This window comes from Macrobrachium nipponense, chromosome 11 (assembly GCF_015104395.2).
Source record: "Macrobrachium nipponense isolate FS-2020 chromosome 11, ASM1510439v2, whole genome shotgun sequence".
In the NCBI taxonomy this organism is placed as follows: Eukaryota; Metazoa; Arthropoda; class Malacostraca; order Decapoda; family Palaemonidae; genus Macrobrachium; species Macrobrachium nipponense.
In genome coordinates this window covers 83,941,544-83,968,940 of record NC_061087.1, presented here as the reverse complement: position 1 = coordinate 83,968,940, position 27,397 = coordinate 83,941,544, and the positions used below count along the sequence as shown (strand labels likewise).

General features: G+C 35.3%; 1 protein-coding gene across 7 annotated transcripts in view; it reads left to right on the top strand.

Annotated features, from left to right (window-relative positions):
* The window catches only part of LOC135206663 (GDP-L-fucose synthase-like), a 184,907-nt gene extending 158,160 nt beyond the window's left edge, over positions 1-26,747 (top strand). For 2 of the 7 annotated variants that reach the window (XM_064238035.1, XM_064238045.1), the window contains 8 exons: positions 6,535-6,625; positions 14,090-14,233; positions 20,359-20,509; positions 21,978-22,092; positions 22,214-22,342; positions 22,577-22,768; positions 24,647-24,794; positions 26,183-26,747. In XM_064238035.1, coding sequence (XP_064094105.1) covers positions 14,203-14,233; positions 20,359-20,509; positions 21,978-22,092; positions 22,214-22,342; positions 22,577-22,768; positions 24,647-24,794; positions 26,183-26,418 — 1,002 coding nt within the window. In that variant the 5' untranslated portion in view covers positions 6,535-6,625; positions 14,090-14,202 and the 3' untranslated portion in view covers positions 26,419-26,747. Of the gene's footprint in view, positions 1-6,493; positions 6,626-14,089; positions 14,234-20,358; positions 20,510-21,977; positions 22,093-22,213; positions 22,343-22,576; positions 22,769-24,646; positions 24,795-26,182 lie in introns of those variants that run through there. The other 5 variants (XM_064238054.1, XM_064238063.1, XM_064238089.1 and 2 more) reach the window with 3 other exon arrangements.
* The last annotated feature ends 650 nt before the right edge of the window (positions 26,748-27,397 follow it).

The window sequence follows — 27,397 nt, the reverse complement described above, 5'->3', positions numbered from 1 at the left end:
CTTTGAAAATGTCCACCAAATTTCAGTTTTTCGCTATTTCCTTGAAAATAGTTGGTCTGACGAAAATTTCTATGAAATATATAAAGAACAATAAATCCTTTAGAAGAATGACTTCATACATTTTTTCTGTATGGGTGATGGTTTAATATATCAAATTTTTGTGAGTGCAGTGTAAAATATTGGTACTCATTTTCACACCACCCACGAGTTAGAGGACGTAGGCGCGGCTTTTTTTTTCTAATGTGGTATATCCTTGAGGCCAAATCCACAAGTATCTCTTCTCACTTCTTTGTCACTTGCTTAGTTCTTAGACTAGAAATTTTATCTCCTTGTCGATTTCCTTCGACGTTCCTTTGCAGTAGAAATAGATGGTAAAACACTTAATTCCTCTGTATGTGAATCATCGGTATTTCCATACCTAATTTTCTATTGTTACTCATGATGTATTTCTTCTGATTTTTGGTCAATTATTTGCTGCCAGCTGGTTATCCTGAATATGTTCGTGAGGACGCTCAGTGTCACTGCCAATTGTATCGCTTGTGGGACTTTCTGAATCATCCATTATTCCTGCTTAGTCAGATGGGATAATAGGGTTTGAGCAGGAAACCCCACGACAAGACACACATACAGTAGAACATTTTAGGCACCCTTTCATAAAGCTGCACATCTAAAGACAATTCTTTGTGCTTGTGCACAATATCAAATGAAGTGACTTATCAAAATTGAATATGGTTATATTCTTAAAGAAAATGTTTTCAAGCTGCTGCTGGTTTTTTGGGGGGGAAGTCTTTCAAGTCTGATTTGCTGTTTCCAGCTTACAGTGGCTCTCCTAAAACACTTCAATTGAATTGAATTCAGAAATAAGTCTTCTTCAGTAGTGACTGAGATAAGTGAACCCATGAGCCGATAAAAAAAAAAAACAGTGTTTACGATCTCTAGATAAAGCCAAAGCATTCTTGAAACTTCTTTTTCTGATATCTACTCCGGTCTGATATCTTGACTTGGAATCCGCATTTCATGATATCTCCTCTTACCTGATATTTTGACTTGGAAACCTCATTTCCTGATATCTTCTCTTACCTGATATCTTGACTTGGAATCCTCATTTCCTGATATCTCCTCTTACCTGATATCTTGACTTGGAAACCTCATTTCCTGATATCTTTTCTTACCTGATATCTTGACTTGGAATCCGCATTTCATGATATCTCCTCTTACCTGATATCTTGACTTGGAAACCTCATTTCCTGATATCTTCTCTTACCTGATATCTTGACTTGGAATCCTCATTTCCTGATATCTCCTCTTTCCTGATATCTTGACTTGGAATCCTCTTTTCCTGATATCTCCTCTTTCCTGATATCTCTCCTGATCCTGATATCTTGACGAACCTGGAAACTCATTTCCGGATATCTCCTTTCACCTGACAGTGACTTGGAATCCTTATTTCCTGATTCACCGTGTCCCTTTCCTGAATATCTTGACCTTGGGACCTTCATTTCCTGATATCTCCTCTTTCCTGATTCTTGACCTTGGAAACCTCATTTCCTGATATCTCCTCTTTCCTGATATTTTCTTGACTTGGAAAACTCTTTCCTGATATCTTTTCCTTCTTACCTTATATCTTTAGACCTTGGATCCCTCATTTCCTGATATCTCCTCTTTCCTGATATCTTGACTTGGAATCCTCATTTCCTGATATCTCCTCTTTCCTGATATCTTGACTTGGAATCCTCATTTCCTGATATCTCCTCTTTCCTGATATCTTGACTTGGAATCCTCATTTCCTGATCTCTCCTCTTTCCTGATATCTTGACTTGGAAGCTTCATTTCCTGATATCTCCTTTCACCTGACATCGTGACTTGGAATCCTTATTTCCTGATCTCTGCTCTTACCTGATATTTTGACTTGGAATCCTCATTTCCTGATATCTCCTCTTCCCTGATATCGTGACTTCAAAACCTCATTTTCTAATATCTCCTCATACCTGATATCTTCTCTTGGATTCCTCATTTTCTGATATCTTCTCTTACCTGATATCTTGACTTGGAATCCTCATTTCCTGATATCTCCTCTTTCCTGATATCTTGACTTGGAATCTCCATTTCGTGTTATCTCCTCTTTCCTGATATCTTGACTTGGAATCCTCATTTCCTGATATCTCCTCTTTCCTGATATCTTGACTTGGAATCCTCATTTCCTGATATCTTCTCTTTCCTGATATCTTGACTTGGAATCCTCATTTCCTGATATCTCCTCTTTCCTGATATTTTGACTTGGAACTCTCATTTCCTGATATCTCCTCTTACCTGATATCTTGACTTGGAATCCTCATTTCGTGATATCTTCTCTTTCCTGATATCTTGACTTGGAATCCTCATTTCCTGATATCTCCTCTTTCCTGATATCTTGACTTGGAATCCTCATTTCCTGATATCTCCTCTTACCTGATATTTTGACTTGGAACTCTCATTTCCTGATATCTCCTCTTACCTGATATCTTGACTTGGAATCCTCATTTCCTGATATTTGGCTTGGAATTCTCATTTCCTGATATCTCCTCTTTCCTGATATCTTAACTTGGAATCCTCATTTCCTGATATCTTCTCTTTCCTGATATCTTGACTTGGAATCCTCATTTCCTGATATCTCCTCTTTCCTGATGGTCTTTCTGTGACTTGGAATCCTATTTCCTGATATCTCTTCTTTCCTGAATCTTTGACTGGAATCCTCATTTCCTGATATACTCCTCTTTCCTATATATTGACTGGAATCTCCTATTTCCTGATATCTGTCCTCTTCTCCTTTGATATCTTGACTTGGGAATCCTCATTTCCTGATATCTTTCTTTCTTTACTGGATTATTTCTTGAACTGGATCAGGAATCCTGATATCTCCTCTTTCCCTGATTATCTTGACGTGGAATCCTCATTTCTGATATCTCCTCTTTACCTGATATCTGACTTGGAATCCTCATTTGTTCCGATATCTACTCATTTCATGAATATTTCTTGACTTGAATCCTCATTTCCTGATATCTCCTCTTCCTGATATGACTGATCCTTGTATCCTGATTAATCTTCACCTCTCCTGATATCTTGGACTTGGTAATTCCTCCATTCCGTTGGAATATTCTTTCCGATATCTTGACGGTGGAATCCTCATTTCTGATATCTTCTCTCTGGAATGATCTTACTTGATTCTTCCTTTCCTATATTCTCCTCTTTCCTGATTTATGTTGAACCTGATCCCTCATTTCGTAATACTAACTCCCTTTGCTGGATATTGTGACTTGAAACTCTCATTTACTGATATCTCTATAACATTGTATTTATCTTGACGGTTGATCCTCATTTGCCTGATATCTGACTTGGAATCTTCAATCCTGATATCTGACTTGGAATCCTCATTCCTGATTATCTTTGGAACTGGGATCTCCTATTTCCTGATTATATTTGACGTTGGAATCCTCATCTCCTTGATATCTTCTTCTACCTGATGGATCCTTTTGACTTGAAATCTCATTTCCTGATATCTTGACTTGGAACCTCTTTCCTGTGATTAAATCTTGACTGATCCTCATCCCCTTTGATATCTGTCCTTGAATCCTCATCTTTCCGATATCTTTGACTTTTATCCTCATTTCCATGTATCTTCTCTTCCTGATATCTTGACTTGGAATCCTCATTTCCTGATATCTTGACTTGGAATCCTCATTTCCTGATATCTTGACTTGGAATCCTCATTTCCTGATATCTTCTCTTTCCTGATATCTTGACTTGGAATCCTCATTTCCTGATATCTTGACTTGGAATCCTCATTCCCTGATATCTTGACTTGGAATCCTCATTTCCTGATATCTCCTCTTACCTGATATCTTGACTTGGAATCCCATTTCCTGATATCTTGACTTGGAATCCTCATTTCCTAATATCTTCTCTTACCTGATATCTTGACTTGGAATCCCCATTTCCTGATATCTTGACTTGGAATCCTCATTTCCTGATATCTTGACTTGGAATCCTCATTTCCTGATATCTTCTCTTACCTGATATCTTGACTTGGAATCCCAATTTCCTGATATCTTGACTTGGAATCCCCATTTCCTGATATCTTGACTTGGAATCCTCATTTCCTAATATCTTCTCTTACCTGATATCTTGACTTGGAATCCCCATTTCCTGATATCTTGACTTGGAATCCCCATTTCCTGATATCTTGACTTGGAATCCTCATTTCCTGATATCTTCTCTTTCCTGATAACTTGACTTAGAATCCTCATTTCCTGATATCTTCTCTTACCTGATATCTTGACTTGGAATCCTCATTTCCTGATATCTTCTCTTTCCTGATAACTTGACTTGGAATCCTCATTTCCTGTATCTTCTCTTTCCCTGTACGTGCCTGGAATCCTCATTTCCCTGATTTCTTCTGCTTACCGAATATCTGACTTGAATCCCCATTCCTGATAGTTTTGACCTTGGAATCCTCATTTCCTGGATATCGTCTCTTTCCTGATATCTTGCTTTGAATCCTCACTTCCTGATTCTCCTCTTTCCTGATATTCTTTGACTTGGATCCTCTTTTCTGATATCTTCTCTTTCCTGATATCTTGACTTGGAATTCTCATTTCCTGATATCTTACATCTACCTGATTCTTGACTTGGAATCCCCATTTTTTCCTGATCTCTTTGAATTGGAACCTCATTTTCCTGTATCTCTCTTCCTGATATCTTGAATGGAATCCTCTTTTCCTGATATCTCTCTTTCCTGATATCTTTGACTTGGATCCTCATTTCCTGTATCTTTCCTCTTTCCTGATATCTTGACTTGAGATCCTCTTTCCTGATGATCTTCCTCTTATCTGTATCTTGCTTGGATCCCCATTTCCTGATATCTTGACTTGGAATCCTCATTTCCTGATATCTCCTCTTTCCTGATATCTTGACTTGGAATCCTCATTTCCTGATATCTTCTCTTTCCTGATATCTTGACTTGGCATCCTTATTTCCTGTATATCTTCCTCTACCTGGAAATATCCTTGACTTGGAATTTCCCTCATTTCCTTATATTTCTCTTACCTGATATCCCTTTTGACCTTGGCAATCCTTTATTTCCTTGATTATCTTCCTCTTACCTGGAAATCCTTGACTTGGAATTTCCTCATTTCCCCTGATATCTTCTCTACTTGAACATCTTGACTTGGAAACCTCATTTCCTGATATCTCCTTTTAACCTGATATCCTTACTTGTAATCCTTCATTTCCTTTCCTGATATCTTCTCTTACCTGATATCTTGACTTGGAATCCTCATTTCCTTATATCTTCTCTTACCTGATATCTTGACTTGGCATCCTTATTTCCTGATATCTCCTCTTACCTGAAATCTTGACTTGGAATCCTCATTTCCTGATATCTTCTGTTACTTGACATCTTGACTTGGAAACCTCATTTCCTGATATCTCCTTTTACCTGATATCTTGACTTGGAATCCTCATTTCCTGATATCTTCTCTTACCTGATATCTTGACTTGGAATCCTCATTTCCTGATATCTTCTCTTACCTGATATCTTGACTTGGAACCTCATTTTCCTGAATATCTTCTCTACCTGATATCTTGACTTGGCATCCTTATTTCTTTCCCGATATCTCCTCTTAACCTGAAATCTTGACTTGGAATCCTCATTTCCTGATATCTTCTGTTACTTGACATCTTGACTTGGAAACCTCATTTCCTGATATCTCCTTTTACCTGATATCTTGACTTGGAATCCTCATTTCCTGATATCTTCTCTTACCTGATATCTTGACTTGGAAACCTCATTTCCTGATATCTCCTTTTACCTGATATCTTGACTTGGCATCCTTATTTCCTGATATCTCCTCTTACCTGATATCTTGACTTGGAATCCTCATTTCCTGATATCTTCTCTTACCTGATATCTTGACTTGGCATCCTTATTTCCTGATATCTCCTCTTACCTGATATCTTGACTTGGAATCCTCATTTCCTGATATCTCTTCTTACCTGATATCTTGACTTGTAAACCTCGTTTCCTGATATCTTCTCTTACCTGATATCTTGTCTTGGAATCTCCATTTCGTGTTATCTCCTCTTTCCTGATATCTTAATTTGGAATCCTCATTTTCTGGTATCTTCTTGACCCATTATGACTGACTGTTTTATAAATGTAGTTTAATTTGTGGATTGCCTAATGTGAATGAAAATTTTTAGCAAGGTTTATTTATTTTTTATACATTTATTTTTTATTTTTGAGAGTCAGAGAGGGTGGATTTGAAAAACAAAACTGACTTACAATGTATGGACAGATATACGAGTATATGTAAAATAGAGAAAAGGACAGAAAGTGTGAGTGTAATGTGCATCGACGTATCTAAATTAATGTGCGCGCGCCTGTTAGTGTGTTTGTGTGTTGTTATGAAGTAAGCAGATGTTGTATAAAGGTGTTTTGCCACCTGTTACACTCAAGGTATCTGGATCGCGCCGTAACGTAGACTTTCTGCGTTTCAGATCTGTCTGTAAGGGCGAACCGTCAAGTTAGGTTCTCGGCGCAGTATCTGGGCTGCTGCTTCAGCAGTAACTTCGTTGTGCGGACCAAAAGGTTAGTCTCTCTTTCCGTGTATATATATATATATATATATATATATATATATATATATATATATATATATATATATCTAATAAAAGGAGCCCATAATAACACCAAAATATAGAGAAAAAAGTACTATATTTCAGAGACTGCTGTCTTTGAAATATAGTACTTTTTTCTCTATATTTTGGTGTTTTTATGGGCTCCTTTTATTAGAAGGAATTCTGTTGTAACAGAAACAGTTTTACCAGTCATAGTATATATATATATATATTATATATATATATTATATAATATTATATTATTATATATTATATACACCATAACTTAAATTCATAAATGCGTATAAAGTAAGTTTGCTATCGTTAATTTGCGTTTTGATACATTGCTGGTTACAAAAATATTTGTGGTGGAGTAATTAATTATCGGATGGGACTTTATTTTTTCTATGATCTTTTTGCAAAATGTTTCGAGTCATCACTCGTTTCCTTATATAAATATATATATATATATATTATTATATAATATATATTATTACTATATATATATAATTATTATTATAATATATCATATATAATATATATATAAAGTATATATATATATTATATATATATATGTATATATATATATTATTATGTATGTATATATAATATGTTTATATATATCTATATATATAATATATATATATATAATAATATATATTATATATATCTTTATATTATTCTATATGGTACTATTATTATGTTAATACCAATATTATATTATATATTCAATATATATATATATAAATATATAACTTATATATATATATACATATATATATATAATACATATATATATATAATATATGTAAGCATGTGTATATATATATATACTATTATATATATATTATATATATATTAGATATAATATATAATAAAACTAGCAGTGATGACTCGAAACATTTTGCAAAAGATCATTTTAGAAAAATAAAGTCATCCGATCATTATTACTCCACAAATTTGAAACAGCAATGTATTAAAACGCAAATTAACGATGGCAACTTACTTATACGCATTTATGAATTTAAGTTATGTGTTGCTGGGGCCATGAATTTGGGCCAAGAAATTCGCTAATACTGTTGTTGATTTTGAATTAGAAACAAGCGCTTCAAGATTAGTTCCAGAATATTTGTTTGATTTCCAGAATATTTGTTTGATTTCCTTGACAATTAGGTTTGGTGAGTGCTCAAAAAATAAATAAATCGTGTCTCGAAATATTGATGTTGAAGGGTGTCTTACTTGAATTTTCCATGCTGGATCCTCCATCTAGTAAATTTTTTCCTTCTTTTGTCTGTGCCACACATTTGCTATTTGAACGGTCCCTTGTATAACGTTAGCTAATAAATAACTGTCCTTACGAGCAAGAGCAAAAACGTTTTCTTGATTTCGCAAAATCAGTCGGTCGAAAACTTTATTGGTATATATGCACGGCTTTTGACAACTGTAATTAACCACACCAGACTGTCAAGGCAAACCAGATTAATACTTCGGGTCCAAACTTGAAGGATTTGTCGTTAATTCAAATCCAACATCGGAAATGGAGAATTTCTTGGCCCAAATTCATGGCCTCAGCGACACGCAACGAAAATTCATAAATGCCTAAAAGTTAGCTGCCCTCGTTAATCTGCGTTTGAATACATTGCCGTTTCAAATTTGTTGTGTAAGAAAGATCTGATTACTTTTTTTTCTAATGATCTTACGCAAAATGCTTCCGAGGTTGAAGAGGTAAAGGCATGTCTTTCACAAGTATCGTTTATTATGCCAACGTTTCACATCACATGATGCATCTTCAAGGCTGGAAATTATATACTATGAATACTAAAACATCACTCACCCATAAAAAATCTAAAAAAGCACAACAAATATTTGACATTTACAAATAGAAATTAAAACGAGAACTCGAAAGGAACACCTACCAAGGTAAGAGTTAAAAGTGACTAAAAAGGCTGAGAGAAAATAAACATAAGAGAGATGACTAAAACGAACGTGGAGAGTAAACAAACAGGCAATTATGCTAAAAACAGTTGTGTGGACGACGATTGAGTGTTTAGTGTTGATACATTGGTTTTTATAAGAAGAGACTCCAACACCATCAACTCGTCGTCTCTACTTGCAGATCTCATAATCTTTAAATCATTGATGTCCAAGCGGGCACCACAAATCTGGGAGTGATTCCGAATATTACATAATTCGGGATAGGACAATCTGCACCCTGTCCTGAAGCTGACACCTTGATGAGAGCAGAAACGGACCCTGAGAGCCTCCTCGTACATACAACGTAAGTTCCCAGACTACATCTGGGGCAGGTATAATTATAAACGATGTTGGATGTCAAGGAAGGGCTCAGTCTGTCCTTCACTCTGAAAAAAGAACGTATATTTAGAGGATTTCGTTGGATCAACTTCAAATTAACTGCTGGCAATCCATTATGAATTAAATTCATGAATTTTTTTTTTTTTTTTAACTTTTATCGTGAAGGAAAGGGAACTTAGCATAAATACATAATTTTGGAGCGGTATATATGGGAATAGGTGGTTTCATTTTTGTGGTTAGGAGCTTATTAAGGACTCTAAGGAAATAGTGGGATGGAAAACAATTATTGCGGAAAAATTTTGCCAAGAACTCCCCTTCTTTATGAAAAGCTGACCAGGTGGAAGTCAGAGAGTACGCCCTGTGGAAGAGGGTAGAGAGAGAATTCAACTTGAAATTTAAATTGCATGAACTATAAAAATTGGTGCCTAACCCTGTAAAAGTATTTTTCCTATGAATGCTGGTTCGAAACTCAGATTTGTGGTGCCCGCTTGGACATCAATGATTTAAAGATTATGAGATCTGCAAGTAGAGACGACGAGTTGATGGTGTTGGAGTCACTTCTTATAAAAACCAATGTATCAACACTAAACACTCAATCGTCGTCCACACAACTGTTTTTAGCATAATTGCCTGTTTGTTTACTCTCCACGTTCGTTTTAGTCATCTCTCTTATGTTTATTTTCTCTCAGCCTTTTTAGTCACTTTTAACTCTTACCTTGGTAGGTGTTCCTTTCGAGTTCTCGTTTTAATTTCTATTTGTAAATGTCAAATATTTGTTGTGCTTTTTTAGATTTTTTATGAGTGAGTGATGTTTTAGTATTCATAGTATATAATTTCCAGCCTTGAAAATGCATCATGTGATGTGAAACGTTGGCGTAATAAACGATACTTGTGAAAGACATGCCTTTACCTCTTCAACCTGGATGTTGGTCGGGTCTGCTACCCCTATGATTCTTCTGTGTGTGTGTGTGTGTGTATATATATATATATATATATATACTATATATATATTATATATATATATATATATATAATATATTATATATATATATATATATATATACTATATATATTATTATATATATATACATATATATCTATATATATGTATATCGATATATATATATATATATATTCTAAAATCATATTATATATATTATATATGTATGTATTTTATATATATAATATATATATATATATATATATTTTATATATATGTATATATTTTATATATATATATTCTATGTATATTATATATATATATATATATATATATATATATATATATATATTATATATATATATTTTATATATATATATAATATATATATAATATATATAAATATATATATAAAAATAAAAAAATAAATGAAAATAAATAAATAAATGATAATAAAAAAATAAAATAAATAAATATAAATAAAAAATATAAATAATTAATTAATAAATAAAAATAAATAAATAAAAATATTAATTAAGCTACATACGTCGTTTAATATCCAATCCGCTCGACCTCGGAAATGATTTATTTCCATATATGTTATCCAAAGGGGAATTATTTTTGGACAAGAAATCCATCGTCTCAAGGGCTCGAGCCACCGAAACCGAGAATTCTGGGCGTATACAGTTGACGCCTTAGCTTAATGTTATAATATGAGTCACGGCGATGTGATAAAATTCATATATATATATATATATATATATATATATATATATATATATATATATATATATATATATATGTGTGTGTATATATATATATGTATATATATATATATAGATATGTATGTATCTTATATATCTATATATATTATATAAGTATATATATAATATAATATATATAGCAGAGAAAGAAAAATTAGAAATTGAAAACAAAAGCAAGAAGAGCACCGCCTACGTAACGTATGATTAAGATCATCAAGACCAAAACTCAGTACTCCATTATTTAACAAATCAACCTACAGTTCAAAAGACGGTAACACTACAATTCTTAATAATAAAACAAACTGGTTATTCTGGTGATAGAAGTTCACTCTCGACCTGGTTCGGAAGTCACGTAAAGCCGTTGGTCCCGTTGCTGAAAACCCACTGGTTCCATGCAACGTAAAAACACCATACAAACAAACAAAACAAACTGGTCAGGAATTGACTGTAAAAATTATGAAAATGTTTAAAGGATTGTTATAAAGTGTAAGTTAATATATAATAAGATAACGCGAAATAAACCTTTTTATATCAAACTTAAAGTTAAAGGAGAATATACAAGGAATTAATACGTACACCAGTCAAAAACACACACCAGTAAACGCAGATTAAAATCACAAAAGCGTTTTAATCTCACACGAATAGAACACTTCATAGATCTCTGTATTATTTTTTAGATTCCACTTGACTGACACTTGGCTTGCTTTTATATTTTTTTAATCATTTTTACAATCGATTCCTGACCAGTTTGTCGTATTATTAAGAAATGTGATGTTATCTTTTGAATCGTCGGCTGATAACGTGTGATAGTGATAAACGAAACATGTCCCAATAAATTTTTTAAACAATGCTGTTACGGGTTTTGGCCTCGTTGTCCCTACACATATATAAGTGTGTGTGTGTGAATCCACACACATATATATATCATGGCTTGCCTTGGAAACCTTAAGACCACCCCACCCTTGTGGGTCAGGCCCCCCCAAGGCTCACTTCTCTAGTCTAGCAGGAAACCTGCCTCCTTCCAGGGATGCAGCCCCTGATGAGGATCTTCATTAGTCAAGTGTGTCCTTAAGGGAAAGTTTCCCTAGGGCTACTTTGGAGCCTTCGCCCTTTTGGTTGGCTTCCCTCAATGTAGTTTCCTCTTTTCATGAACCAATGACTGGTTCATCAGGTTCTTAAATAAATGAGAACCGGAACTGGAGAGACCAGCGAGCTATATAGCAAACGAGGAGGAGGAGCAAAATAAATGACTAAAAGAATGCTAAGAAATTCACAGTTTCGTGAAAACAAATTGTTTAAAAAATATCCACAATTATATATAAAAATGTATTTCTATGTAAAAATATAAAACAAAGACTTTCGAACACCTGAACGGTGTTCCTCATCAGTGTAACGTAAAAATGTAATGAAGAGGATAGCTTCCCTCCGAAGAGCCTTAAACCTACTCATCAGTTATCTCTAAGTAAATTTACATATTTACAATAAATGAAGGTTCCAACCAAAAGCACAGTGAAATTATGACAGCAGCAGCAGTTGAAAATAAAAAAAAATATAATGAAATAATAAAGCTTGACAGCATGACTTTATCAGGGCTCATCATCAGCAGTACTGACTTGAACACCTGAGCCTTACACTTGCTCACCAACTAACTACCAACCTCATCCTCAACCTGCTACCGCAGCGATGCCGTTTTTTATTCACATTGGCTTTTAGCAGTGTTACCATACGCAGCTCTTCTGATTTTTTAAAAGTTATTTATGTTTTAATGGTTAGAATGCGGAAAATTTAATGGTTAGAATGCGTATTTTCCAATGTAGAATTATTTTTCGTGACGTAGAAAAACTACTTGTCACTATAGTGCGTTTACTTTTCTAAGATCGCTAGGGTGGGGCCAGGTAGAAAAGGCAGAGTTGTCATATCTACGGGTATGTAAGTCCCATTAAATGCTTCCCGCAGATATAATCCTTCTTAGGAGGATTCGCTTTAGACCTTGGCAGTCGAGGGAAAGGGTTTGCTTCTTCCCTGTTAACTTTTTTTTATTTATTTTCCCGATTCTACTTAGCTATTCCTTCTTTCTCTTTTTATAATTATAGATGCGCTGAGTGGCCTGTTGGCTCCGGTGTTTGGACTTGAAACATAAATTCATAAGTCAATCGATCTATTATGCCCTTGGAAAAGACAACCACGAATTCCTTCTCAGCATAACATTTTTATCAAAATCATCCAAGTCAGTCACAGGATTCACTTTCTCTTTTCTTTTTTGAAACACTGGAGATTCCACTATATTTCCCGCCTCCCTTGCTTCTTAAGTCTACGAATAGTCATTTCTAACACTTTTGTTGCTTCAGATGGTCTCTGGATAGCCTTCGAAACATCAGTTACAGGACCTTCAAGATGTTTTTATAAAATGAAGTATTTCAGGAAATTATAGACTATTTCCTTGGCCTCAAGTGGTAGGTGAAGATGTTTACGGGAGTAATTTGGGCTGGGCTGTCCATACTTTTCACAGTGGGTGATCGAGTGCGAGTATCCTTTAATGATATTGACCATGACCTTTTAAATCCTCTTAAAAGCCATAGGTCCCCTGAACTCAGATGTGGCATCGCCGGGGAAAAAATATGCCATATCTTCATTTTCATTAGTGAAACTGAGGTTTTCACGAAGAATATACGAAATAAGATATATTCAAAATATCTGATGCAAACAAAGAATCACATTTTAAGAAATAAAAACTATTTCAATAGACTCCATGAAGCTAATATGATTACCATAACGTGAAAATTTGTATAAGTAACCAGGATATGTATCATAACCTTATTTTCATAATAAAACACAAAAAGGCAAAGTGAATTATTTTATTCCTCAGCGCCGTGGCCCTGGTCAGAATATCCACGGAGAATTGCCAGATGTCACTAGAAAGCCACACTAGTAGACGATATTCCTCAAAAAACCAACACTGCCTGTAGGACGATCTTCTCCTCGACCTGCAGCGGCCAACAGGCCACTGTTGCTGTCGAGATATTCTGCTGCTGGGCTAACCTTAAGTAATTGAAAAAGAGCGGGCGGAAATAGTCGCCTCGGACCAGCAAAACAAAAACACAAGAATGCAGGTAAAATAAACAAACAAGCCACATAGGCTGTTACAAAATTAAACAAAAAATACCGCAGTAACTTACAAATCTCGTTTTGATTCCACTTCGTCCTGGTTTGGATTTGGAGAGAATGACTTGCGTCCTGACTAAAATAGAGCAATATTCCTTTACCCTGCTTTTTCAAATAAGGCATCTAGATCTCTGAAGGCCGACGGGTTCCGAAACACTTTCTAGAGCGCGTCGACAATGTTTTCCTTATTTTCATAAGTGTGCAACTGTTTGTTCACTGTCATTACTTGGTACCTATTTCACTTTCTTTTACTCAGATTTCGAAGGATGTCGGAACTTGATAGGCGCATGAGCGGACGGCCTTTCTCTCCTACTTCCAGGAACTGGAAACCGGAGGATTCCGAGAAGGGTAAAAATCCTTTGGATTTTTATGAGATTTCATCGATTTGTTGATCCAAAAGGTAATTCTGACATCAAAAATCTCCTCTCTCTGCTTTTCTCTCGTGAAAGTTTTTGAAAGCCTCCATTCCATGGTTCTCATGTCTTCTTGAATTTTCCTTTCGTGCTTATCCCGAGTGCAGAACTCTCCTCCCAAATGTGATCATGCAAAAATTTCCACTTTATAAATATCGACTACAACTGGAACGTTGAATCCATACTATTGTGCGATGTAGTCCGTATTTTCATGTTTACTATTGTTCCACTGAATTTATTGTCGATAATGATTTTTTAAACTGGTTTACCTTAGTTTGCTCAGTTTCGAGCTCTGTCCCAGAACGCTTCAAGACTATTTGAAGGATCTCTGAGCTTCTTTCTGGAGATCTCGAATTTACATAGTAGGGTTGGGCGCATGCGCGAATGCTCTCTCTCTCTCTCTCTCTCTCTCTCTCTCTTCTTCTTCTTCTCCTCCCAGGAGCTGAAGGTGGAAGAGATCCGTAACTTCCAGGGTAAATCACGAAGATTCTAGATCATTTTAACATTCGCATATTAAGTCAATATGATCAGCATGATCTGCTATATAAGGAAACCAACTAACCAAGAGCAGTTAGAATTTAATTAAAGCATCAATGCCACGAAAAAGTAGGTATTTACAAAAAATAAGAACTGTACTGGATATTACCAGTGAAAAGGAATAATGATGAAATTTCGTTTAATGTGAGGTATTAAATAAAAGAAAAGTAATCGGTGTCATGCCCTCTCCCCCAGTCTTTGGGATCTTCATTTGATGACTGCTGACAATTGATCGCATATCTCCCTCTGCTACTGATTCAAACTTTGGAATAATATTTTAATACTAGCTCAGGGATGGTTTATATATATATATATATATATATATATATTATATATATAATATATATATATATATATATGTGTGTGTGTGTGTGTGTGTGTGTGTGTGTTTTGTGTTTGTTTGTGCGTGTTATCTCTCTCTCTCTCTCTCTCTCCCTTTATATATATATATCCCTATATATATATAATATATATATATATATATAGATATATATATATATGATATATATATATATATATATGAAGGATATATATATATAATGTGTGTGTGTGTGTGTGTGATGTGTGTGTATATGTGTGTGTGTGTGTGTGTGTGTGGGTGGGTGGGTGTGTGTGTGGGTATGTGTGTGTGTGTGTGTGTGTGTGATTACTATAATCGCTGTAATATGTGATTCGTTTATCACACTTTACCACATTTGAAAAAAAATATGAGACGTAGTGCAGGTCCTAACTGATTTTTGAGCAAATAAGATTTTATAAACTCCCTGTCTCTCTCTTATTCCAGTTAAAACAGTTGCTTCATTTACATTGCCCAGCATTTTTGACATTTTACATTTCACTCCTCGACCCCCGATTCCTAGCGAGGCTGAACTTGGCCTTGAAGGGCATCAGGAGTACCTCTGTTCATCCCAGCTACCTCGAAAACTATGGATTAGACTAATATCTGTAGTTTTCGGTTATTTTTAAATGTCACCACCTTCCCACCCATATTCACCCTGCCTTTCCTATTGGTCCGAATGTGGACTTTTCAATGTCACTATTCATCTCAGCAACCTCTAAAACTATGGATTAAACATTTAATAACTGTCATTTTCCGGTATTTTTACGTCACACCACCTTTGCCACCCCTTTCTCACCCCCTCCTTATTGGGGCTGAACTTGGACTGAAAAGGCATCGGGAGTGTCACTATTCTTCTCAGCGACCTCGAAAACTGTGTATTAGACACTAATATATGTTGTTTTCAGTTAATTTTACATTTCAGCCCTTTCCCCCTCTTTCTTCAGGGCTGAACTTGGACTTAAAGTGCATTGTGATTATCACTGCTCATCTTAGCAAACTCGAAAACTATGGCTCAGACACTAATATCTGTTCTTTCAGTAATTTTTACATTTCGCCCCTTTCCCACACCCCAGCTCTACCCATCCAATGATCTGATTTCAATTCCGTTTTCCCCATGACCTTTCCCAGTTTGATATTGACTTATATTTATTACATCATAAAAACTGGTCAAGAAATGTGGATTTATACAGTGTTCATACAAACAAACAAACAGACATTTTCTTGATTGTGTATATATATATATATATATATATATATATATATATATATATATATATATATATATATATATATACTATGTGTGTTTTGGGGGCAGAGTTTCTATCATTTACAATATTTTTTTTTTGGCAATTGCCTTTGTGGCACTTAACTTCTTTGATGCAGGCTTTTCATTATTTCCTAACTTCTGCTTTCAGTGATTCTTCAAAATTCTGGGTAAGTAGACAGATTGGTTGTGTGTTTTCCCTTTATTGCTATGGTCCGTTTGGCCCTCCTATCTCAAGCTTTCTCAATCATGAATTAATATATACAGATGTTGCTGTTGAAGATTATGCTAGATGTTGCTGTTGGAGATTAAGCCAGCATAATGCCAACACGAGCTCTTTCTCTAAGAGCAGCCTGTAACAGTAGATGTGATTTGAAACGAGAATAAATTTTTACAGCAAAAAGTCCTGATTGAGTCGTAGAGAACCAGGAAGGAAAATAGAAATATTTCAGATCGAGAAAAAGGAGGAAACTATAGAGGATACTCCAAAGATTTCACTTGCTCTGTGGAAATTGAAAAATTATTTACGAATTTTGAAAGACAGCTGTTATTCAAAGTGAACAACAACTGCTTTGGGCCGAGGATTTTGGATCAGGTGCGGCTGTATGCATTCCAGCAGTGCTCTTCTGCCGTCAGGTTTTCCTGTCAGCTTCTCGAAGAGAATGAGGATCCCTTCTACTGTGATGGTTTTGGAACTGTCACTGGCTGTTTTGCTCTCTCTCGGTTGACACTGGCTGGAACATAGGCTTTCATCATTTCAACTCTATTCCTGCACTGCAGCGCTTGTTCCAGGCAAGGTGTTGACTGGACCTTGCTTGGAACAATTGGGGCACTTGCTGGTCACTGCTTCTCCCCTCTTGTAGATATCTAGGCACTGTTTTGTGGGGTCTGGTTTGCTGCATATCCCACACTTCTCGTTTGCTGTGCAGCGGCCGCTGTGATGTCCAAACTTCTGACATTTGAAGCATCGTAGGGGCTCTGATGTGTAGGCTTCTGTACGGAAATTTCCCCCATACACCGAGGGAAACGTAGGTTGGGATGTGTTCCTTGAAGGTAGAGATGACCATTTTCGTGGGATTTCCTGATTTTCTGATGCATCTCAGGACCCAAGGAATATTGCAGCTGAAGAATCGGGTCTAGGGGCAAGGACGTCGGAAACTGGCAGATCACTGTTTTCCTTATCCGTTCAATTGGCTCTAGCAGCTGGAATTCGGTGTTTCCTCAGGAATTCGGCAGTTTCCCCTTTTTGGCGTAATGATCATATCTGCGTTTTACTTTGGTCTCACTGTCATCTTCAAGTGTTTATTTTTGGCTTCTAAGTTTGATACTAATGAGTATTGAGACTTTTATCCTTTTGCTGTGACGAAATTTCGGGAGTTCTGTCTCAGTAGTGGCTGTAGGAACGGTGGTTTGGAGTGGAGCCTCCCCCAGCCCCTTAATGAGCCTTCTTTGCCTGAGAGTTAGATCATAAACTACATTAGTGGTCGTCTCCTTAGGTGTGGTGCGTACGTGCCATTTCTCATTGCAAGTGTGCAAGTAGGTTTGGTTTGCAATACACCTGTATATTTATGTCGGTATAGGGGGCTTGTGCCTTGACGTTCTTTTTAATGATCTTCTTAGTGATATTCCTGTTATTGTTATATTCGTTGTTAAAGTTAGTGTGGTAGTATGTTTTTATCTATTGTCCTGTCTTCTCGTCGTGTTGGTCTGTAGTGTTGTCTTGCTTGTAGTAAGTATCTTTAAAAAAAAAATTGCGTGTTTCTGATTGTATCATGCTGTCTTCAAATTCGTTGTTAGTGAGTAGCTGTTGTATTCTGTCTGGCTCCAAGAGTGTCGTCTTCCATGTGGTGCAGTGGGTAAAGTGTGTGTTATATGTTTGTTCGATGTTTACTAGCACATCTAAAAATGGAAGTTTTTGATCTCTGTTGTGTTCTATGGTAAAGTTTAGTACAGATTTTTCTGTGAAGATGCCTTTTAAAATCTGAACATCTTGTCTGTTGTTTGTTGCAATGAAAGTATCATCAATGTATCGGGCATAAATTTCTCATTTCTCGTGATTATTAAAAACAGGGCCCTCTAAATTAGCTATGTAAATGTTCGCCATAAGAACCCCAGGGGGAACTCATGGCTACACCATCAGTTAGGCTGTATAATTCTCCTTTGTGGGAAAGAAATGGTGCTTCTTTTGTGCACGCTCCAAGCATGCGTCTTATGATCTTCTCTTGAATTTGTGGTGGAGTTTGTTGTGACCGGTAGGTACATGTTAAAGATTATGTCTATTGTGGTGTCTACAGAAACATCAATAAAAAGGCTTTCAACGTCCATTGATGCGATTTTTTGGTGGTTTGCTTAGTTTTCAGGATATCAATCAATTCTGTTGCTGATCTTAGAGTGTGTTTCATCGGCATGATTATGTCGTTCAGGGTCTTAGCTAATTTTTAGATGGGGGCTGTGATCTGAGATATGAGTGATCTACTCAGACCACTCATACCATAGATCACACGATGTTCGGAAAAGTATTCATTGTTCGGTAGCCTCCTTTGCTGGTCTTGCCACTCTCTTCTTCAGCTGGTCTGTAGGGTCTTTGTTGGGTTTAATGAATTTCGAAGTGTCGTTTATATGTTTTTCCATCATCTGGTCGTAATCTTGTCTGTACATGACCACGTATATTTAACTGTTGTCACCTTTGCGTATAATTATGTTGCTCGTACTCTCTCTCTCTCTCTCTCTCTCTCTCTCTCTCTCTCTCTCTCTCTCTCTCTCTCTCTCTCTCTCTCTCTCTCTCTGAAAGACTTGAGAAGTTGAATGACATGTATATTATCAACAAGAGATTTTTTCGGATGATCTTTTTCAAGGGGTGAAAAGCATCGAAAGTGTCTCATTTTCCCAAGGCGGTGGCTGTAGTCTCATTGGACGAATATCGGTGATAGCTTTTGGCGAGAATTTTAATTTAGCGAAAGAAAGAGGCAGGCGTGGTACGCCTACGTGTTTTCGTGCGTACATGAGGATAAATACGACACTAGATGAATTTCAATATTTTTTTCAAGATTTTTCAGGCGACGCAATATAATTTGCTATTTATTTCCTTATTTCTCTTTTTTAGTACATAATTACTGCGAATTGAAAATAGCTTCCAGTTAAATCTCTCTCTCTCTCTCTCTCTCTCTCTCTCTCTCTCTCTCTCTCTCTCTCTCGTCTGCGCGTCTCTTCCCTTCCCTCCCCACTCTCCTCCCTTTCTCTCTCCCCCCTTCCCTCCTCTCCTCTCCCCTCTCTCTCTGCGCGCGCGCACTTTCTATCTATTGTAATGACGTCGCAGGCGATAGGATGAAGAGATTTATTGTCAAAACTGAAATTAAAGCAAAACTTCCACTGTATCACCTGAACAATTGAATTGTGAGGGGCGAACACTTGTACAGCGTTAAGCTGTTGTATGTTAAACCGATTATTTCTAAAAGCATCACGTCCGTCCTGTTTTTGTTGAGTAAGACTTACCACAATCCGGAAAATGTTTTTTTACTCTTCTTTCAACAGATTCCATTCGCAAGGGACATTTATTAATGCGGAACTATATTGACACATTTTTCTTCATCAGATCAATTTTCGAAGCACCTGCCACATTCGGGAATATTCGTATAAACTGTTATTTTCGTTTTTTACTTACATAATCTGTTGTCAAATATGCCTTTTTTTACAACATAACTCTCACCTCCAGTTCTCTTTTCTAATTCACATCATCATTCTCTTTTCCTAACTCTTCTCACCTCCAGTTCTCTTTTCTAATTCTCGTCATGCTCTTTTCCTAACTCTTCTCACTTCCAGTTCTCTTCTCTAATTCTCATCATTCTCTTTTCCTAACTCTTCTCACCTCCAGTTCTCTTTTCTAATTCTCATCATTCGCTTTTCCTAACTCTTCTCACCTCCAGTTCTCTTTTCTAATTCTCATCATTCTCTTTTCCTAACTCTCTTTCCAGATCTTCCGAACTTCATCATGGACGAAAAGGTGACGATTTTGGTGACTGGTGGGTCGGGTATGCTCGGCTACGCTCTTCAGAGAGTTGTCAAGGTGGAGAAGCGACCCAACGAAGAATGGATATTTATTAACTCCAAAGACGGTGATTTGAGGCAAGTATTGCTCTCTCTCTCTCTCTCTCTCATCATAACTGCTGTTCTTGTTTTTTACCAAGACTTAAACACCAATACCGTTTGAACTTTATCCCGCACTTATCTGAATATTACAGGGTATTATTTAAAGCTTAAACTGTTTTTTTTTTTCCAAGCTTCGTCATTGCAGAACTTTTTTAATCCATGTATTCACATTTATCATATTTTCATGCTGCATTTTACTTCAGCACAACTATATTAAATCGTGTTTAATACTTGATGTCATCTGGCTGTGGGTTGGGGGGGAAGTAAGGAACAAAAGCTAAAATTCTAAATATATATTAAAAACAAAAAATGCACTGCATTGAACAGTAAGAGAAAAAAAAGCTCAAAATTGATGCAAAAGTTAATACAAATCTGAGTAATTTACAAAATAATTTATGGAAAATGCTTCAAACAGGGACGAATAAGAAAAGATATGCACAACTGGAATTACTGCAATAGAAAGTAAGAAGAAATTGCTAACAGTCTTTATGTAATGTGGATTAAAGTCAGAAATCCCGGCAAAAAAAGTTTTTTTTTTTTGCAATTGAACTAAAAAAACTAGAAATTTGAGTTTATAGTAGGAAGTAAGAAAAAAATTAGATTACAGGGGAAGTATAAAAAGTGCTAAGAGTTGTGATGAATAGCAAAGAAAAGTAAGAAAAGACAAACTAATCAGGGCAAGTTACAAGGAAAAGTACGGAGAAATGTTACAAATCTGGAAGAGTTGAGAATGAAAAAAAAAAAAAAAAAGCTGAAGATATGAATATATCGTAACAGAAAGGAATGAAAAGGTAAAAACTACATATACATATTGCAGGAAAAACTCGAAAGCAAAAATCTGGAGTTATTGCAGAGGGAAGAATGGAAAATTGTGAGAAATCTGTAAACTCTAAGTATTTACAGAAAGACCATGAAAGCTAGAATATTTAAATTATGTCTATATTGCATCAATAAAAATTATATTACGTATAGTCTAACAAGAGTCGTGTTGCTAGAGTGACGGAGGCTACCTGAACGATTTGCTTGTAGATAATAACTAGAAACGAAACTTGTTTAAGACTTTCGAGTTGAGAACAGCCAGGACAGAATATGCCACAATAGAATAGATGCAAATTAAAAGATTGAGCACTGCAGCTTAAGCGCCAAAAGGTATGCGGCAGTGATACTAAATTACTCTTTTGCAGTATGTGTGTATATGAGTACTCCTTGCATTTTAATACATTATGTTGTTATGAGCTCATTTATTTATTTTTTACTCTTAATAAGTGAGATCTCTTTTCTCTGTATTTCCCTTTTCCTTCTCTTACTTCTTAATGAGCACCATATTCTTTAGAAGTGTGAATTTCAAGTCATTGGAAAGAATTACAAAATATTCGCGTGAAATACAATACATGCCTTATACTGAATCCCTCCGAATACTTTATACTAATTATTTTTATTACAGGGATATAAATCAGACTCGAAAAGTCATTGAGAAGTACATGCCAACTCATGTGCTTCATTTGGCTTCTGCTGTTTCTGGGATGTTTAGAAATATAAAGTTCAACAGTGATGTCTTAGTAAGTTTCAAATGAGAATCTATGATAATTGAAGATGATTTTATCTAAGAAGTGAATATGGCTGAATTTAAGAATATAGTCAAGTTTTAAATCAATCTCCAGCAACTTCTTACTTTTTCAGTTGACAAACCAAAGCATCAACACCAATGTGTACCAAGTATGTAAAGACATAAAGGTGAAGAAACTCATCTCTTGCCTCTCGACCTGCATTTACCCGGACAATGTCACTTATCCCATCACTGAATCCATGGTTAGTGCATATTCAACGTTTCATTGAAAATATATTTTTCAGTACAAATATTATTGTTAAATTGTATCTGCAACCTTAGGACATTTTTTATGTGATCATTAGCTCCAATATATTATTATAAGAATGCTAGGCTTATAGACATGTAAGTGTAGTACTATTAGAGTGGTAAACCTATAAAAATCTGGAAGAAACCTTTAATGAAGTACATACCCTGTAACATTTTTTATCCTTCAGCTTCACAACGGTGCTCCACACATAACAAGTATTGGCTACTCCTTTTCAAAACGGATGTTAGATGTCATGAACCGTTGTTATCGCATGCAGTACGGATGTAATTTTTTGTCAGTCATACCCACCAACCTGTACGGGCCTAACGATAACTTCTCCTTGGAGGATGCCCACGTTATACCAGGGCTGATTCATAAGGTAGGTTGATTTCAGTTTGTTTACAATATTGCAGTCATGGCATCCAAACTAATTGATTGGGCAGTATCATTTATAGTTTTATGAAGATTTTATTATTAAATTTTTAACATAATTTCAGGCATGGCATATCTTTGTCAATTCATGGGGTAATTTTTTAAAATGTCTTGAATATTACCTGTAAATGTAACATTTAATTTATTTTAGAATATATTTCCTTTTACTGGGTCTTTTTCATAATATGTGAGAACTTCCATTCAGTTTACTTACATCCATTGGAGAATGAACATGTTGCCTGTAACATATGAAAAAGGTAATTGATGTAAAATACTGTACATATCTGAGTACCTAGTAAATATTAGTAGAGTGAATTTTCTCAATTCATGCCTACTCTGTTGTGAAAGACTCAAGACAACTGTACCACTAGCTACATGCCTTCCGCCAAACCAGTGCCCAGCTGAAACTAAATTTATAATTTTCATCACTCACATTCACTAAAATCACATACATGTATCTTTGTAAATGTGACAAATTATCACAGATCTTCCTATTTTTGTATACAAACAAAGAAGCTCTTGATATCAGAATTGAAAATCAGATTATTATTTTTTTCAGAAAATGAACCCTATTCATGTGGAACAAACCCACGGGGTTCATTGACTTGAAATTCAAGCTTCCAATGATTAAGGTGTTTATTAGAAAGAGGTAATAGAAAATAATGGGAAATACAGAAAGAAGAGATCAGATATCGGGAATGAAAAAAGTAAATAAACTAATTAATAAATGAGTAGATGAAAATGTAAGTAAATTATTAAGGTACAAGGAGAATTGCTTTGAGTAATATATTGTGTTGCATATTTGCTTGAACTTTTGAAGTTCCAATTGCACGACATCCTCAGGGAGACTTCCACAGTCTAACGGCTTCAGGAATAAAGGACCTCTGGATCTGAGAAGTTTGACTGCTAGGCACATATGCTGCTTATTGGTGCAGCTGTTCAGCAAATCTGGTCATTCTCGGCAGGAAAAAAGGATCAGGGATCTGTGAATGTGAAAGGTTTCTGATAAAATACGACTTTTGAACAATTGACAAACGAGACCATTCGTTAATAGTCCAAAGTTATAACTGCTAATATTAGGGAACAAACCTACCACTAAGAACCAATATCTAAAGGAGATAATCTCTGTCAGAAGCAGACATTCACCCTGGAGAACAGTGTTCTATTGAAAGGAAAACAAATGACCTAAACAGGTTGTAGTATCGATTTTATCACTTATAAATATACGAGGCCTTACGTAAGTAATACATGACTTTCATGCGTTATTTTCTGATACTTTCATTACATGTTTCTCAAAAGTAAGATGGGAGTCAAAAATTACACCAAAATAGTTAAAGCTCCAAACTCATTGAGCAGAGTCCCATTCAGAAGGGGAGGATGGGGTGGACGCTTTACTGCAGTTTAGTCTTATACCAACGACACCAGTCACTAATCTGCTTCATATCACAATTTAGACTAAGGACAGCTTTATTTCTCATTGAGGAGACTTTACTACATCCACAAGTCTTGCCATCATTGGCATACTTAACAATCTTATTTTTAAGGCCAACAAACCATATTACTTGTATACTGTACACTGAACATTACAACGGACCAAGAACACTACCCTGTGGAACTCATGACGCAGTAGGTCTTTGTTCGCTAAACGTCTCATCAACAGCAACTCATTGCTGTAAAGATACCTCACAAATTATGTAAACAGATTATGAGTCATAGTATGTATAACCATTCATAATGTTTTTATGTTTTTTTTGGACGCAAAAAATTTTTTGGGATGTAAATGAAAGATGCATTCCCACGTGCTAATGATAAAATTTACATGCAGGTACACAGGTGCAAAAAGGAAGATACTCCCTTGATAGTTTGGGGAACAGGAAAACCACTTCGACAGTTCATATTTTCATATGATTTGGCTAAACTCATGATATGGGCAATTAGAGAGTATAATGACGAAGAAAACATCTTCTTTTCAGGTATTGTAATCTGTTTGATATAAATCTCCATAATTAGTCATGTTTAGTAAGCATCTCGGTAACATTGACTTTTTACTCCTCATTGAAGATCTGTCATTAATTCTTTTAACAGGTAGTTCTGTAATAAAAATTGTAGTTTTTGGTAACTCATTTTATATCTATTCCTTTAAAAAGATTTTCAAGTCAATTTTTACACAGTTGCTTACTTCCATGAACTTACTTGACTTTAACAAACTAACATTGCAATGCCCTATCTCATCATGACTTGCATTTATTTTTCTTTTGAAAAAAATATGATTATTGTTAAATATGAACTCTGGGCTGGGAAGTACTGTAGATGAGTTAACCCTAAAATTGTTAATATTTATACAATTTTTTGCAACTGTCAGTGAATCTGGGAGAAAAGGGTTTTTAGAAATTTCAAGGTAGAAAGTGTTAACAGCCCGTTTTTTTAATTGCATTTGCTGAAGACTGGTAGATTCAGAAACTTAGGTTATGAGTACAGTAGTTAGGCAACTAGGCATTGCTGTTTCATTAATGAGGTTGTTATTTTCATAATTGTTCATACGCAAACAATCCTTCGGTCTCAATAATAGGATAATTTCTAGTGCCTAGCTGTTTGTCATTTTATAATTGTGATGGTGATATTTCATGGAAAGAGAGGATATAGCATCAGAATTTGCATATTTAAGTATATAATGACTAAAGAGGATATAGCATCAGAATTTGCATAGTATTTGAGTATATAGGGGCTAATTTTCACAATATGTCAGATTTATGTAATAAATATATATTTATCATTTTTGTTGCACTGCTTGTCATTCAGAAAGTCAAGTTAAACAATGTGGTGTCTGTTTAGTACTTGGATGGATAACCACAATAGAAGACCAGATGCCACCCCCTCTAAGAGGAAAAGGAGTGTGGGTGGGAAAAAATGGGTAAAAGTGAATAAGAGCTGCGCATGTTATTTCTGTGGGTTTCATCGTGCTTAAAAGCAGATCAAATACATATTTAAACTGGGATGCATCCCAACCAGACCAGTCTTAGGGCACCATGCTCTGACATGGTTGTGCCTCCTCCCCTTTATCCTATCACCAATCCGTATTTATTGTGATTACTGTTTCTGCAATGGTCATTTTTAATTTTTGCATTATGGAATACTACCACTACTACTCCCTCAAGCATAACTGCTCTTGGTGTACAACCTTCTTATTCCATATAGCAGCATCACCTCCTCGCACCTCTACCCCTTAACGCAAGCACCACAACGATGTTTGAACCTTTGTCTGCAAAGATTTTAATCATGGGAACAATTCCCAGTAATTTATTTTGATCCCATCTCTAATTTTCTCTTCATATAGTATTTTGCATTATTTTTTTTATTACAGTTGATGAAGATGATGAAATTTCCATAAAGGAACTTGTTGAAATAGTAGTGGAGGAATCTGGTTTCAAAGGTGATGTTGTCTTTGATGAAACAAAGACTGATGGTCAGTACAAGAAGACAGTGAGCACAGCCAAGATGAGACAGTTCCTGCCTGACTTCAAGTTTACTCCCATAAGAGAAGGAATCAGAGAGACAATACGCTGGTTTGAAGAAAATTATGAAACAGCAAGAACTTAAACAGATCTAATTTAAGATTATCGTGGATCAGTTGGTTTTTCCTTTGATCATTGCTGTAATTCAATTTTGACACTGTACTATTGTTTTGAAGAACAGAACCATGTCCGAATATTGTTTAGTTAAGGATTTGGTTATTCTGGCAATACAGTATTATTACTATATTTGTTATCTCTTATCCAGTGGTTTTTCTTGATTCAAAGTATTATTCACATTTTTTAAATCTGTCCTTTATCTTTAGTAATCTAGAAAATCAAGCTTGCTAATCCTACATAAGTTTGTTTTACTAAGACAAAGATTTTCTTTGACTCAATAAATATTTAAAACTTGTCTTTTGGACTTTTTAATGAATTCCTTTACACTTTGTGCTGTTACAATGGATTGATTCTGGAAATTTATTGCTTGTTTTGACTTTATTGAAAACCTTGATTTAAGCAAATTCCATAGGTTCTCAGTTAAATTTTATACTCTGAACTATGAAGTTGGTAATCCATGGTATATATATATATAATTATATCTATATATATATATATATATATATATATATAATATATAGATATATATATATATATATATATATATATATATATAAATATACAGTAGTACCTCCTATTTCGAACTTAATCCGTCCCAGAAAGCTGTTCAAAGTACGATTTGTTTGAAGTAGTACCTCGTATTTCGAACTTAATCCGTTCCAGAAGGCTGTTCAAAGTACGATTTGTTCGAAATATGAAACAAATATCCCCATAAGAAACATTTTTTCTATAATTAATGTGTTCAAAAGTTAAATCAAGAGTGTCAAGTAATGAAACAGTACTTTATATGAAGTAAAATTTTCTAAATGTTATTTTTTCTGTGTACAATTTACGTACTGTTTGGTAAAAATGGCGCCGGCCGGCTGGGGGATGGAGGGAGGAGAGACGGGAACCGTTTTGAGCAAACCAAATTGATTGCAGTATGCAAAGGTTGATGACAAAAACAT